The 16,838-nt window shown below is 40.9% G+C and overlaps 2 protein-coding genes across 8 annotated transcripts in view; one reads left to right on the top strand and one right to left on the bottom strand.

Moving 5' to 3' along the window:
* SRPK2 (SRSF protein kinase 2) overlaps nucleotides 1–3,304 on the top strand; it is a 121,824-nt gene extending 118,520 nt beyond the window's left edge. For 5 of the 7 annotated variants that reach the window (XM_088134970.1, XM_088134971.1, XM_088134968.1 and 2 more), the window contains one exon: nucleotides 1,715–3,304. In XM_088134970.1, coding sequence (XP_087991096.1) covers nucleotides 1,715–1,899 — 185 coding nt within the window. In that variant the 3' untranslated portion in view covers nucleotides 1,900–3,304. The remainder of the gene's footprint in view (nucleotides 1–1,714) is intronic. The other 2 variants (XR_015795120.1, XM_025164979.2) reach the window with 2 other exon arrangements.
* Nucleotides 3,305–5,070: 1,766 nt separating this feature from the next.
* The window catches only part of KMT2E (lysine methyltransferase 2E (inactive)), a 62,617-nt gene continuing 50,849 nt past the window's right edge, over nucleotides 5,071–16,838 (bottom strand). The window contains 7 exon segments of the mRNA XM_088134967.1: nucleotides 5,071–6,771; nucleotides 6,773–7,317; nucleotides 8,353–8,444; nucleotides 8,676–8,764; nucleotides 13,394–13,686; nucleotides 15,264–15,833; nucleotides 16,687–16,743. Coding sequence (XP_087991093.1) covers nucleotides 5,820–6,771; nucleotides 6,773–7,317; nucleotides 8,353–8,444; nucleotides 8,676–8,764; nucleotides 13,394–13,686; nucleotides 15,264–15,833; nucleotides 16,687–16,743 — 2,598 coding nt within the window. The 3' untranslated portion in view covers nucleotides 5,071–5,819.

The raw sequence follows: 16,838 nt of genomic DNA, 5'->3' as shown, positions 1-16,838 counted from the left end.
TTGGAATATCCCCTCTTCAAACTGCTTTTACCAAGGGCCAGATTCTTTCATTGTAGCAGAGTGGCTGGAAGTCCAGAGTGCCAAGAAGATCTGATTTCCATGGCTTCCATTGAAAGAAAGGAGTGCAGGGAGCAATAAGGTTTTTTCTCCTTTCCGGGGCAGTTTTGACTGTATTTAATCATGTCCTTCTACAGTTATAAGTTTCACACTGCTATGGAATCCTACCCTTTCGGTATCAAGAGTTTTTATACTATTCTAGATAGAGTTGGAAGGTGGTTGCTCCCCTCTCTTCAGTATTGTAGGGTGCTCATTTTCTCAAACTACCTTAGGGAAGTATACTTAAGTGCAAAGGCAAGCGGTGTGTGTCGTCCAGATACCTTGACATGTATCTCCTACCGACCATTGCCATTGGCCATGCCAGCTAGGCTGACACTGAACTCAAAGGTATTTGGGAAGTACTGTTTTGCATACCATGGCCCTAATGTGAATTGAATGCCAGTGAAAGTCTGGATAGCTGGGAAGTCAACCTATGTCTTTTCCAAAGCAAGCACGGCTCCAGAGCATACTTTGAATCACACATACATATGATTACATCCTTAATGGCAGAGTAGTAAGTAGCAAAAGTTTGCAGATTTAATGTTCTGAAAAATTAATTGAGGTCATGATTCCCGTCTATGTAATAGAGAGTATTCTTCACAGTCCTATATAGATTTGTAAATTATACTTAAATGAGAGTGCGGATGAAACCTGTCTTGAGTGCATGACTGTTGAGAGCTTTGTCTTTATAAGCTTCACTGTTTACTGTATTTGCATCAAATGGTATTACAGTGACTTTATATTATAAGGCCCTCCTAATTACATGCTCAGCATTTTAGTTTCTGATTTTAATTTTCCATTTGATACTCAGAATGATCAGTCCGATTCTATATGTGATGCTTTTGAAATTTTAGCTTAAAATTTAGGGGAGGTATAAGCCATGCAATTATGTTGGGGAAATGTGGGACGGCTGAAAGCCTCAAATAAATGTTTGTGTGAGTTTCTTTCTTGCAAGCTTTTGAATAAAATGCCATGAAACATGAGGATTTGTGTGTGTGTGATTACAATGAATTGGCATACAGCTGCTTTCTGAACTCAGAACCAAAAGAATCTGATAAAATCCTAGTACACGTAGAACTAATTCTACGTGTACTAGGTTACCTTCAGGTTACCCGAAGGACTGCCTCGCCCCCACGATTTCAACCCATCCCACCCGATCTCACAGAGAGGGCATGCTCCGGACCCCCGCGGTAAAAGAACTCTGATTAGCAGGGTCCAGAAGGCGGGCCTTCTCTGCTGTAGCCCCGCCCTTTGGAACATCTTGCCCCCGGAGGTGAGACAGGCCCCCTCACTCCAGGCCTTTCGGAGGGATTTGAAGACCTGGCTCTGCCATCTGGCCTGGTGTGGGGAGGGAGGATGTCAGAAATGGGGTTGGCTGGCCCCTTAGCGGCCTGGTGTGGCCTCTATCGGCCTCTTGGATTTTTTAGCCTTTTTATCTCTGTAAGTGTGGTGGGTTTTTTTATAACTTTTAATTCATGTATTTCTGATTTTAGTTTGTTGTAAGCCGCCCAGAGTTCCGCATTGTGGGGAGATGGGCGGGGACAAGTCTATTAAATAAATAAATAAATAAAATATTAAATAAACTAATACTTTTTCCTCCACCTTTTAATAAACACAGGAGAACTTCGACACATTACCAAACTGAAACCATGGAGCCTATTTGATGTTCTAGTAGAGAAATATGGTTGGCCTCAGGAAGATGCCGCAGAGTTTACCGATTTCCTGATTCCGATGCTAGAAATGGTTCCAGAAAAACGAGCCTCAGCTGGCGAATGCCTTCGGCACCCTTGGTTGAATTCTTAGCAGAGGCCTTGGATCTCATGTTGGGCCAGCACCCACTTTCCCATGCATCAAACTTAAATGGTGACTGTCATAAATGCTCTTAACAGGATCGTAAATGAGCTGGCTTCAACCCCAGACCTTTATTTTACTTTGAGGTACTGTTTGACATTTTGCTTTTTCGTGCACTGTGTTCTTGGGAGGAGGAGGAGAGGAGGAGGAGGAGGAGGAGGAGAGGAGGATTGTCTTTTTGTCTTCAGCTAGTAGTTCTACTGACTGTCTCCAAAAAAACACTTACTATGTGTCTTTAAGCATTGTTTCTTGTGTTGTGTGGAATTCAGACATCAACTTTTTGAACAAAATCTCCTTTATTCTCTCCCTTATGTGTTTTGGCAGGTTTGTAACTATTTATGGAAAATATTTTAGCTGAATATTATATAATTTACAAGTGTGAGACATTATCAAGTCAGAATTTGGAAATGTACAATTCTATCTTCAAGCAAAGGGACATTGTTCTTGTAAAATAGCGTATGTAAATGCACCCTGTAAATGTTTATTTCCATTAAAAATGGGATGGGGCACAAATTTCAGAGTAAAGCTACTAAACTGAAAGTGACTTTAGTGTACAAATTGCATGTAGTGGGTTTGCTTTGGGAGTTGCGTAAACTTCCTTTTCTGTAGTGCTGCTCATATTGGATTTTGAAAGAAGGTGGCTCTTGATTTCTAAGATTTCATTCTCCAGGAGGCACTTTAAAGGAAGACTAAAGTGTTCGAAGAGTAAAAATATATTTTTGAGTGACTTTAATAAGGTGTCATTTGCTTTCCAGTTGTGAGGTGATGGCGTAGCAAGGGAGAACTGCTTTTTCGTAAGAGTAGTTGCTATGTTAGGCTTAAGAATTTAAAGAAAACCTTGGAAGCATTCTTGTGCAGAATTGTTCACTGTCGATGACAAAAAGGTAGCCCTCTTAATGGAGAAAAAAAAGCAGAAATGATACAAACCTTACGTTAAAATGAAAGATCATGCACCTTCCATTCATAGCTTTACATGTTTCAGAAACAAATTGCACTAGCTTATTTTTTTCCCATGATTGACATATTGAGGAACTAATCTTCCTTTGTAAGTTGCACACAAAAGTTAGGTGTTTTTGTATTAAAAGAATAAAAGCAAGTAGATTCCAAAAGAGAACTCCTAGGCAATACAGATTTTAGAATGTAAAATATGGAGGTGTCTTTTAGCCTCTTTTAAAAGTCAGTGGGAATGAATGTAAATTTATTTCTGGTTTTACACATTAATTATGGTGCCACTTTGTCCATTTTAAACTTATTCACATGCCTTTGCAATACCTAGATTGTGAAACGATCCCCCATGTTGTAACAATAATTGTTTGAGGTGCTTGCAGTTGTCTTAATTAAAGTGGTTGGTTTTTTTTCAGAATTGTATTGCTCCCTGGATTGTTTTGGTAGCGGCAAATGCAAACGGTTTACTCGCTCGGTGTTTGTTAGAAAAACTATCAAATGGCAGTTGCTGCAGAAATGTTTGCCTTTTTATTTTCAAACGTTTATTTAAAAAAAAAAAAACTCAAAGCAGAGCAACTCCTAATAGTTATCCCAGCCTTTGTATGCCAGGTTCAAAATTCCAGAAGGCCCACTTGAATTCATTCATTTGCAGCAAATGTGGTGCTAGGAGATAGAATGCTTATTTGTAATTGTCGCTCTTCAAGAGATCTTCTGTGCAGTCACACGTGTGGATTCTGGGTAGGCTCTGCGGGTGCAACTAGGCAGAGACCATAAAGGACTATCAGTAGAAACCACATTTCCAAAAACCATGCATCATAAATTGCTTTAGACCAACCCCACTGTGAAGGATGCATGTAACTTCAGATGAACAGTCTTGCATTCACTATCCATTGATTATGGATTAACCACCTGGCAAAGAACCTGATCAATAGATCACCTCGTAATGCCTTGCCCGGACTGGCTATGTACCCAGCACAGGAAGGAAGCAGATGGTGACTTCCCTTGCCCTGCACTGAAATTCTCCCAGTTGGGGTAACGTCGTGGAGGGGGGCGGAGAACAAGATTACGGAGCAGGTCGCATTCGTTTGTGCAGCTGGTCCCTTATTATCATTTGCACACTGTATTCCACTTCTGCACGGTATATAAAAGGGGGTAATTTTACATCTGACTGAGACAGGGTACATTTCCATGGAGCCGTGCACAGCAGCACACGAAGCATAGTCGAAGTTGCTACTGGAGCTCAATTTGACATTGGCTGCCTGACCCAGCAAAGACCCCACCCAGCAATTTTTTAAAAAGACGAGTTGCTGCTTGACCCTGCGTGTTCCCCAGTGACAGCTTTGCTTATTGGGTTGCTTTTATAGCTCTCTCTGAAGCCCTGCGGGGGGGGGGGGGGTGCACGTGGCACCTCGTGAAACATTGAAAGCGGCGAATTCCACCTAGATAACCTGCCTGAGAAGTCCTTTATCGTGTTCATCTAACTGCTGAAGCAGGCAAGAAGAAATCCTGCTTCATGTAAATACATCTCTTCCCGTCCAGGAATGAGATACTTCTCACTCGGCATATTATGGTATGCTTATCATGGTATAAACACTCAAGGATGGAATGGCCTTAGTTCACGGAAGCTGAAATCGTAGTAACTGGCTAAAGTTTGTGTTGCCACAGTATACTTCGTTGTTCTATTACCAGGTTTATCAGTACCAACAACACAGGCAAGATCTGTAGCCTGGAGATAGAATATGTAACATTGCTACGATCTGCCTAGCTATTCCAGCGTGGAAGAGCCTTTCCCATCCTTGTGCTCCCCAGATGTGGATGGCATTCTGGGAGCTGTAGTCCAGCAGAGGCTCGAGGTATGATGAAGTCTCATCTGGAGCTATGATGCATTTATTATATAGAGTTTAAGAATGTCACTTGATAAATAGCACACTTAACACTTTCCTCGAGACAGCATTGTTATATTGGGCAATGAACGACTGCCAGCTATTAATTTCTTTGGTGAATAGACTAACTGGTTCCACGTTTGCGTTTGCTGCTTCGCTCAGTGTGCACAAGCGTCCTTTGTGCAAGGTTAGTCTGCTGAATGACTCCATCCCCTGGAACAGCCAAGGTACTATGACTCACTAGCAACATCATTCTATTGCTATCGTTTCAATGTAGTTGTCTTAAACAGCAAAGTAGCAACACAGATGGTTAAAACTGACATAATTGTGATTTATTAACATGAATTAAAATGCCCAACCAGTGCTGCAATGTGACAGTATATTAAAAAATTAAAGTTCATATACTGTACTACTTCCACAAAGATCACACGCTTTTGCAAAAGACTTGTATGTACAATACTATATCAAATGAGAAGCATTAAGCAGTTTTACACGCAAAAGAAACAGTATTTACAGCACTTGTCAGAGACATTAGAAACAATCTATACATTAAATTACAATGTCTGAAAATAAGTATTGAAAATAAAAGAGCCATGTCCACACCAAACTATAAAAATCTGTATTGCATCTTCTATCTATATGCACACAAAAACTGTTGACAGATGAAAAATCTGTTAGTGCCGTCACTTAGCTGTGTACTTTTTAATTACATATGTATAAAAAGTAAATATAGAAAACATTCACTAAATGAATTTAACTGCAACAATAAAATTTAAAGTTATGCAGCAACAAATCTACTGCCAGAACAAACAGCTGGAATGTTCATGTACAAAATAAAAAATGCCTAATACTGGCTTAACTGCACAGTTTTAGGGATTTTTAAAAGCAAAACTGGAAAGAATACAATGAAAGCACGCGCGCACTGGTGTTCGTTTTTATACAAAGTATAATGTACAAGCTTTAAAAAGTACCTTGAACAGGTACATATGAAATATACAGTTTTTACAGAACATTTTTAAAATGTTTAGAAGCAAGGGGTCCACCTTAATGCCACCCTGAACCATGATAATTGTTTTGAAACGTTGGCGGCACCTGTGCTCTGTGAATAGGTATTTGCCCGGGCACTGGAGATGCCTGCTGAGGTCCTTGCACGCCATGAGGAAGGGAGACAGGGCCGGGATGAGGACAGAACCCCGAAGCGGGAGGGGTTGGAATACTGGTTGGTCCTTGAGGCTGGATGTGAGCGCCCTGGCCTGGGAGTGGACAGTGAGGCCCCGTTCCAGTTGGCTGATGCTGAGGTCCAGATCCCAAAGGTGTATGATGTGGAGGCTGTGACGGGTAAGTCGACACCGCTGAATGAGCACTTGACGGAAAAAGGGAGGGCCCCTGATGAGATGGATGATGCAGTCCTTGTGCCGAGGCTGTGTGATGACCGGAGCTTAATACGTTGGAAGGCGGTGGCGGCGGCGGCGGTGGCGGTGCTGAGCTTACTACATGCTGGTGTTGTGCTTGCAAACCTTGATGACCTGTTGTGGGATGAGTAGGAAGGTGATGAGGAAGGGGACCAGGAGGAGGTGGTGGCGGCGGCAGGTGATGACTGGCAGCTTGAGAATGGATGTGTGAACCAGCAGCCACTGCTACGGCGTGCACTGGACTTACCCCATGGGCCACTGCATGCTGCTGATGAGTACTTTGCTGCTGCACAAGATGTGGTCCTGGAGCAGCGGGAGGGGGAGGGGGAGGGGGCGCACCCACTATGGGAGTCTGATGGTGAGTACTGGGGTTCTGAGATGGCAAAAAATGCCCACTGTTTACATGGTGCCCTGAAACTGGCTGCTGACATGTGGTACCAGCAAGTGCTTGATTTGGTCCAGAGGGAAATACAGTTTGTTGAGATGGGATGCTACTTTTCAACTGATTGTAATTCTGAAAGTTTCCTGAGGGGGGTTGCTGGTTTTGATAATAAGTTGAGGCAGGGGGGGGAGGGGGAGGGGGCGCTGCTGTTCAAATTTTGTTGGTGAAACTGATTGTAAGAGACTGAAGATGTTTGGGAAAACAACGTTCCAGTGGTCTGCTGTTGGGCACTAGGCTGAAGATTTTGGGTTGCAGCATAAAAACTTCTGTGAGAGTCTCTCTGAGGTGTTCCCACTTGAGGAGACTGAGGATGATGAGGTCTGTATGGTGATCCTAATTGTTGTGAATGAGGCTTTGGTGACAGATAGCCATGCTGTACAGGGGTGAGAGGGGCAGATGACTTTGGAGGATTTTCTACATGAGGTGAAGTGGGGCAAGGTAGCTTCAGTGGAGCAGAAGGCAGCTTCTGTGAGAGCTGATCAGCTGTGGTGCGCAGGTGGGGTTGGGACTGATGGGTTTTTGAAAGTGCTTCAGCATTATTGGAAAGCGTTTTCTGTTGCTGGTCTGGTTTGGGGTGAGTTGTGTTCTCTGCCCCTGGAGTGTCTCCTGCACTCTCCCACTGGGAATCCTGTTTTGTGGGTGTTTTTCCAAGTGATTGAACAGGAACTACAGGATTTGGTGAAGAGGTCTACATCAAGAGAAAGAAGTATAAGTGCCTGTCTATGGTCTAAATCACATTCATTCTGGCTAAAAATATTGTTCTGTGTAGGCTCATAAACGAGGACCACAAAGAACAGCATTTCTTCACACAAGATGCATTGACTTGTCTGAAAACAGTTGTATCATTTTTAAAATTTCCAGCACCATGAAATGGCAGAAACAATATTCCTGTTCTGTGAGATACCCTGTTGTGTGATTTGATAAAAATAATCAAAACTTCTGGAGGAAGTCATAGCATTACTTGCATTTTAAGACATCATTTATCATTTGTCAACTTTTTCAAGTAAGAACTAGCTGCAGCCCAAGACGTCACGCATCTTGTTTTGCAGCAGAGAAACTACCAAGCATCAAGGCACATTTATATTAATGTATCTACCTTATTCCTTAAAAAGCAAATCAATTAAGGCAATATTTAACAGGTATAACAGACCTGTTTCAATACCTGGCATTACTAGAATAATGGCTTCAGTCTCATTTCAAAAACTAAACACATTTTGAAATCTTATTTGAAAGCAAAGTAGCTAGATTCTGCTGTATTTCAAATAATGCACAACCTTGTGCTGGTAAGAACTCTCTATCCAGCCTTGAAACAATCCTGTACAATTACTTAGTACTGTTGTTCCTCCTTTAGATATGCTAATTTGTATAGGCAGAATCACCACGTGTAAACTTTCTATTTGATGAAAAATTTCTGCAGTTCGAAAATGTACAGAATTATAACCTCAAATTTGACTTTGGCGCTATTTAGAACTGCTCTGCTGAACAAATAAAACACGTCTAGTCCAGCATTCTTTTTCCCATCTTGGCCTTTCAAATGTCTCTAGGGATTCAGACTAACAAGTTATCACAGATCTCCTTTTTTGTCTCCGGCATTTGGCTTTAAAATTATACTGTCTGTTTATGAAAACTGTTCATCTGAATTCTGATTAAATTCAGAAGCTGAATGATAAAATTCAAGCTAGACACACACACAGAAACTTGATCATACTGTGTAAATAGGTACCTTGCTCAGTTTTAGAGGACTCTTGCACGTCTTCAGAGGAGTATCAGGGGATGGACATTCACTTGTAGGCTCAGGATTTTCAGGATCAGTTTCTGCAATAAACAAGTCTATAAATAGACGTATTACTGGGCCTGGACACTCTTATGGGGAGATAGATTAAACTTTTGTATCTGTAACAGCCAGAAGCCTGAATCATTGTGCTAAAGTAGGATAAATAGTTTCTGTGGTGAACAACTGCCATAAATTGAAACAGACCACCGGAAACAAGGAGCTGCTACAAAAGGAGGAAGTGTGTTATCAGGAACAGCTAAGTGATCTCTTACCAGAATCCTTGTCTTTCCTGTGATCACTAAGAAGCAAAGCTCGCTGATAACTTCGCTCTCTCACTTGCTCTACTGATGTTGAAGCAGTCCTTAAAAAGAAAAATAAATTCTAGTTTGCATTTGCTTCTTAATAACAAATATTAAGGCAACTTTAATTCAGCTTTCTTGCTATCTAAATTGGTACGAAGGTGGTTCAAAACATTTTGGTACGTTACAATTTAGTGTTTTTACAATATCTATACCATAATGATTAAAGAAAATGGAAAGGAATGGGATTATTCTACAGTTTTAGAAGTTGGAGGTTTTTGGTTTCAAACGCAAAAGAAAATCCTGTGTTCCAGATGCTCTGCTGGAAGTTTCCCCCATGGGAAACAGTGGGAGACATGGGAAGCCATGAGGGCAATGGTGGGTGAATCCCCATGGCAACTCACAGGATTCAGGAGTTAGATAAACTCACGTGGAGTTTCCGGTGTAAGCACTATGCGGCTGCTCAGGGACTGAACAGGACAGCAAGGTAAGCCATGTGGATTTTTACAATCTTGTGAAATCTGTAGCATGACACGTAAATGACTAGCCCCAAGTCTGCTGTCATTGGCAGGGTAGGCAAGTCCAGCAAGAGGGACTCCTTTTAAGGAAGATGAGTTGCTTCCCCAAGTCAGCATCCAGATGAGGGTGATAGAGTGATCCCATATCTCTGTCCTAGAGAAAACCACCTCCCTGATTGGTGGGTAAGAGATATACTGTTGGCCAGAACTTGGGACTGTTTGCTAAAAACTGAAGCAGGTTCATTCCTTCACATTCCTCTGGTACCGTTGGAGCCATCAGACAATGCTTTTCCACCCTGGCATATGCTAACCATACTGTTCCAAGGTAAGGTTGGCACACATGGGTTTGCTAAAGACAGCCTCATACCAAAACTGAAGGCCTTGCTGCTATAGCTACTTGAACAAAGGCAGGAAGAGTTCTACAGGATGGGAATATCCTGAGGAATCAGGTACTAGGATAGGTGGAAGCTGACTCTGGTGTTACCATCTGCCTTTGGTGGAAATAACCAGTGACCTTATAGCAGTGAAGACAATCTTGGAGCAACTACAATGATTCTGGTGCTGGCTTCTTACAGACTAAGACATTTCCACACAATCACACCCAGTCTGTGAGCAATGCAGCTAATGGAAACAAACTGCCCATGATAGATTGCCCTTTGTATGTTAGACAAACTCTCCCTGACCATGAAGTCATGACTGAAATTTAGCTGCCCAGTCAGCTCTCAGCCATGAAATTCACTGTCACACTTATTCAAAGTAACACAAAGAAGTTAATGCCAGACTAATCAAGGACAACCAGATAGAGGTAGTGTAGGTATCCAACACAATTAAAAATCCTATCAGCACAACAGCACACCCAATTGTCTCATGTCTTTAGGTCACCCTGCCACTTGCTACTCAACAGCTGCTTCAACAGCAGCACAGGTATCTTGTTCCACCTGAGAGAAGGGGTTTTGCTGGCAGTTGGTAACGTGAGTTGCCTAGTGCTGCCATCTCAAATGTAGGACCAAAATAATCCCTAATAACTAAAGCAGAATAGAAGATTCAAAACACTTCTAGCCAGAACAAGTGCACTTCAGTCCATAATCAAAATACAACAGCCCTATTTTGCTCTGGAACAAAACATCTAAACACATCTTTCAGTTCAAGGCATGGGCCACCTAAAAGCCAGCTATTCTGTGACAGAAAAGTTCATGTGTGGAACATTTTGCACATTCCTCTTTTAAAGCTAGGTGCTTGGACTGGCAGTTATTACCTCATGAACCTGAAGCTACATTTCTATGAGTTGACTTTCTGCCTGGGATATGTGATGCCAGCATGGATATCTAGTTAAGCATGTTGAGATGTGTATTTTCAATAGAAACAGGCTGTTGGATTCAGAACTACTGGTGCATAAACCAATTCATACTTTTAGCTTTTTAGCCTACTTAATAGAATGTATTACTTCTCAACTCAAAAGTCTATTATTTAAATGAAATTAAGGAACATGCAATGTGTTGTACAGCTTTTGACTATTTTCTTTTTTAGTGGCAGTAAGCTTTTCCAGTGCAAGTCATGATTGGTGTGAGAGTTAAGCCAGAGGTAAGTTTCCAGGGCAAAGTTATTCAGATTTAACCACTATCCAGTTTTAAGGCCATGAGGTGTACAGCAAAGAGCTTACTGAAACACTGCAAGAGGTAACAAGTTTGAACTACATGATAGTGGCCTAAGACAACTCACACTTCTGAAATATAAGTAAACTGACACCCTAAGACTTTAGTAAATTTTGGCATTAAAAGTAACTTCATGGAATCATCTACTACATGCAAAAATGCCCTCAGTCTATTCAACCTCCTGTCACAGTTGAGATTTTGATGACTAACCTCTATGCTTAGGTTGCAAAAAACAACAGGTTATCTCCACATCAGGCCTGACTGCACTATCATTATTATTCCTGGAACCCAAATTCCGGCTAAGCACCATTACCCCGTGTCCCATGCAGAGTCAGCCTGCCTAAAGAAATTTAGGATGAGAACTTAGCGAAAGTCCTAATCATGCCTTCCTCTCCCCTACTAGTGCACCTTTTTTTTTTAAATCTAGAAGAAGAATGGCTCTGTATGGATAGAACCCCCATTAGGAATCCCTATTTTCTTCCCATCATTTCAGAACTCTCAGACAGTCACAGAAGGCCCAAGTCTTTACCAAGATGGACTTTAGGGGACTCGCAAGAGACAGAATCATGAGTATTTAACACACTTTGTTGGCACAAGAGGTTTGGATACAAGCTGATGCTTTTGGATTAGCTAGCAGCTGATCAGTCTTCCAAGCAAGTATGTCTAATATTTTTCATGGTTTTCCGGGACAAGTTCTTCACAGTTTATTTGCTGATCTACTTGGAAGATTCTACCCTGAATAACTACCTGGTACATGGATTTCTTCAATGTCTTCATGACCTCTATTTTAGGCTGGAAAAATACTATTTGACACACCTGCTTTAAACTATTTGAGATACTATATTTCCTCCTCAGGAATTCAGATGGATCCAACCAAAGTATAATCCTTTTTCTTTTGGGAGCTCCCTTTCATGATCAGAAATTACATTTTGCAGTGTAATTGGCTTTGCCAGTCATCATAAATTTAATTTTGCAGTGCTGACCACACCACTAATTCCTCATATCTTTTAAGTGGGCTTCCATAGCTAAGATGTATAAATGCTCTGCTGACAGTCATCATCAGGAAAACCCCACTACCATGGCTGGAGGTCATACTTGGTTCTTTATCAAGTTTCACCTGACCATCTAAGACGTTGGATGCCAAGTGTGTTGGACCATTCCCTGCCAGAAATCAATCCTACAGCCTTTTGGCTACACCTTTTGACTGCACTAAAGAAACACCTAGTTTTCCACCATTCTGTTCCAGTTTAAAAACACCCTCCTTGTCCTGGCATACCCCGGCCCTCAGCAGAGGGAAGGGAAGAATCTGAGATAGAATGCATTCTTCATTTTGGGGGCAAAAGGGATAGGCTTAAGTATTAAATTCATTGGAAGGCTTTGAATGTTCCTCGGTGGCAGGAGAGTATGTGCATGCACCCTGCCTCCTTCACCAATTCCATTTACAGTCTTCTCATGTCAACCCCCCTGACTAGTTTCACAATAAGGTATCTGCAGTTGCCAGCAATTCAGAGTAAGAAAGGGAACAGAGGTGGGGAAGCAAGAGGGTAGTATGACTGAGGAGAGGAACAGAGGGGCTTCACTACTTGAAAGAGAGAGAATTTGGAAAGTGAGAGTCATGCCAACTCTAGCTAAAGAAACTGCGATGGGGGCAGGGAAAAAGCCTCCCTTCCTGCTGATCGGTTAGGATTAAGGGGTTCAGCAAGATTCTGCAATGGCAGGGGGTTCACAGCTCCACCCAAAGGGGCAAAACACTCCCTTCCTACTGCTAAGAATCAGGAGTAATGAACCCCAAAATCGTTGGGTCTTGCCATTCGAAGAAAAGACAGTTCTCTTTCTGCTGTTCAGAGCCACAAGAAGAGAAGTATCCAGCCTCTCCAGATATGTAGCGGGGAAGAAGTGGGGAACAGAGTGAAAGACGGTGCGGGAGTTAAGCCAGGAGCCAGCAGTTCCCCAGGCAGAGATGTGTTATAAGCAGCTGCTTGAAGGGCATGGCAGAGTGCCAAAATGAGCAGGAAGAAGAGGCAATTTGAACTGCTCTGGATTATGAGAGATATTTACATTCTCACTCTGTCAGAGGGCAATCAACTATTTTATATGGCTCCAATATAAAAATATTCTAACCTAGTATGCATGTTCAAACTAGCAGCCAGGTGAACTACACTAAGGTGTGTGTCTGGGACTTTCTGCCAAAAGTTTTTTTAGGAAGCCTGACAACGAGGTATCCTCTAATGGCATCATATGTGATTTTCTGTATTAATTTGCTTGTTTACATGAACTACATAGATAAAACCAGAAAGGCTGAACCATCCAAGAGTTCCATAAGACTGTTCAGTTTATCTGCAGACTCTTTCTATTACTTTTAAATTTGTCAAATCGATGTACTCACAGATCTGTCAACTGAACCAAACAATACATTTGGAAAATAGCTTCACCATAGTTTGAAGGTTTAGCCACTAGCATTATTCACAACATATCTTCCAATGTTAGTAACTACTCAATGGCAATTTAAAAAAGCACTTACCATTGAACCTCTGGATCACTCTTTTCACCTGAAGCATCTTTTAAGGAAGAAGAGTTTTCAGTTTCTTCTGAAATGGCACTATAATCAGTGGCTGGCAAAGATAAGGGGAGGCTAGCAGTGTGTTCTCTCTCTAGTTGCTCCCCATTTTCACTACTGTTATAGCCATCAGCAGCAGCACTGTTGTTTCCTCCACCAGCAGCATGAGGTGATATGCTCAGAAGAGAAAAACTTTCTGCCTTAGAGCCACTTTTTCTGGCTTCTCGCTGCCTCTTACGATATTCTAGAAGTGACACCTAGGAAAGGAGTGGAAAGTGTTATTTCTCTACTTTAAAAGTATCACAGCATAGTCTTCCCCCCTCCCCAGACTCTTTTGTGCACCATAATATCTCCACTATCTTGAAAAGACAGTGAAATAAGCTCTATTGCCAGAATGGTCTATGTCAGTTTTTTGAACAATCATTATACAGAGCTGTTTTTTTGATTTTGTGTTCTCTATTCTATAAATGACCATCTGAATAGCATGCCAATTTATTCATTGTAATTCAAAGCACCCAACAGCAAAAGTTAGTTTAAAAATATTTGGCACATCTGCATTAGCTTGCCTATTAATTACTAATTAGAAATTAATTATTAATTATTAATTAATTGCTTAATTATTACTTAATTATTAATTACTTAAGTAAGTAAGTAATTACTAATAGTTTCTGCTTATAATGATCCACCTATGATAATTCATTAAGATAGTAGGCTGAAATGCACTGTTTCTTTTGCCCAAACAAAATGCAGCTTGTCTTGAACGGGGCCTTACTGCTGATTCTTACAACCAAGCCTGTGCTATTTCAGCCCTCAGGACCAGCTTTTCCTGAGATGCAGGAAAGGGGAAGAGGAGGCAGGAAAATGCTCTTCCATGCATGGAACTGCTCACTGTACCTATGAGCCAAGCCATTGCTTTTATAACTGTACTTAAATCATAAGCTTCTTTAGAGAAACTCAGAGTGATGCATAGTTGATTTCCACTAGGCACAATTCCTTCAGAAATACAGTATTTCCTTTTTGTCCTTGGCACTGAAAATAACCATCTATTCCAATAAAAAGCACCCATTAATTTAATTGATAAATCTACTCTTGGCTACGAAGGAGTCTTATCCAATCAAATATAGATATCCTAAATAGCTGAGAGCTGTTAATATGTTTATGATTATCCAGTCTTGATTCAAAATTTGCATTCAAATATTCAAGTAACTACATTTAGTAAATGCTTCAAAATCACTAAGTAATACAAGGGGGAGTACACTCTAGCTTGTGACTTACAAGTTGAGGTTTAATACCGGCAGCTCTGAATCTTTATCTTCAGTATACTCCCTATCTGACTTACACCTGATTTTCCACAGGCAAATCAGCAAAATTACTTGATAAGGGGGCAGATTTCCAAACAAAAATTAAAAGCAAGGTAATGCCACCCCTAATATTTTATGGATATTCTCCCCACAAGCCTACTTCAAACTAACTGCCCCGGGGGGGGATAGTGTTGTAGAATATCAGGCCTCAACTAGCTCATAAACTGCCTGTTTTATTCCATTAACATTATTTATGCACTCCTGTAATAGATAATAACTGACTATGGATAGCTACAAAAAGGTACAGTTGAAGTGTACATGTTTGCTTCCAATATTGAAATTAAATTTCAATATTGCTAATTCATAAATTGATTTTACAGAACAGTTCAGTTTACTAGTGGGTGCCTACACTCAAACCTTTGAAGCCTTAAGAACATACATTTATAGATGAGTAGAAATGCATTCCTAGTGTTGTTTCACACAGGAGACAATGTAACATTTCAAAAGGTGCAAGTTATACTTAAGTTGGTAACCTTTTTCTTTTGTGGAGGATTCTGGGGTGTGCAGTTTCCATCCATCATGTTGTCATTATTGGCAGTCCTTCCAAAGCCAGCTGCGAGTCCATCTTCAGAAGTACAAAAAACTGGTGTTTCCACGAACATGCCTCTAGCATCATCTGGAATCAGGCACTTTGACTCATTTATTCGGAATCCACCTCCTACTTCTAACTGGTGCGAAGGAGTTAAGTCCCTCAAATTAGAATTCATAGAGAAATTTACACCTGTCCTGTCGGGACTTTTTATCCAGGTTGGATAAACCGTTCCCCGCCCACAGTGAGCAGTTTCCAGTTGGCTGTTTGCGTCAGTCCTATTGTGGCAGGGAGCGTCCAGCGTCTTATGCAGGGCACTTTGCTCAATTGCTTCAAGTCCCAGCTGGAGCTCTGAGGCGGCTTCCTTTTCTCCCGAGCACTGCCGGGGGCCATCGGTCCTGCTCCTTGGACTAGAATATCCAATCGTCTTTATCTCTTGCAGGCACATTTCTGTAAGACTGGAATTTCTAAAAGGATTGAGTGCTAGCATTGATGAGGAGGAACGTTCGTATCCCTATTCAAAAAAGATCGGGAAGATGACAAAGTTTGAGAAATGGTATAAAATGATTAGCCTAAATAAAAAATACCTCCATGATAACTATTCTGATAGTTAATTTTTAACGTGTAATTTTTGATGTATTCACCTTTAAAGCCAACTTGTAGAACTATTCAATGCAGATGTATAAATGTGTGAATTTTTCCTTAAGATTACAGGTGTGTTCATATAGACGCTCCTAGGGTTTTTTTTTTTACTTCTCTTTGTTCTTTGATATTATTCTTTATTTTTAATATTCCAATTGTTCTCTTTTTAAACTGCTTTTTACTGAAACAATCCTGAATCATATCTGGTGGGTATACACATTCCTAAGAACTAAAACCCAATCCTGGAAGAATAACAAAAATTATGATACACATTAGATATCCAATTAATTTTATTGGGACAAAACTGGTTAGGGGAAAAGAGACACCAAATCGATTGCTGTGTTCATACTATGATTGCCATTATAAGACAATACTGCTTGAGCACTTCGTCACACCTAGATTACATATATGTTAGTTTATTTTCTTGTAAAATTTAGTATATTAGACCCGGTATGCATGTTCTCTCAACATTTTTTTTTTTTAAAGGAAACCTCTGCTTGCTTTGTGAAACTAGGAATTTGGGAAGCTAGACTCTAGAAACCGACAACGGCTCATCAGGATTTTGCAGAGTGCTTTCTTCTCATCTGAGGGCTGCACCTCGAATCTCCTGCCTGCACGCCTGTAATTCCTACAGACCCTCCCTGAACAATACGTTCCAGCAATTTCCATGCAATACAAGATTTGCAAAGCATGACCAAATAAAACTTCCCACACAAACTTCTCACCTCTTGATTAAATGTTCGCCTCTTAACCTCTGGGGAACTTTCAGGTGAAGAAATATTCTGCAGCGAAAAAAAAAAAATTTAAAAAACTGCAGTACCAAACAATTCTGATGATTTTTTAAAATAAAGAACAAACAAGAATAATTTCTCTTCAA

This window comes from Python bivittatus, unplaced genomic scaffold (genome assembly GCF_059951505.1).
Source record: "Python bivittatus isolate LINGU-HERP-01145 unplaced genomic scaffold, Pbiv_v1 ctg000120_np1212, whole genome shotgun sequence".
In the NCBI taxonomy this organism is placed as follows: Eukaryota; Metazoa; Chordata; class Lepidosauria; order Squamata; family Pythonidae; genus Python; species Python bivittatus.
The sequence above is the reverse complement of the archived record's forward strand: the minus strand, read 5'-3'. Positions and strand labels throughout refer to the sequence as shown.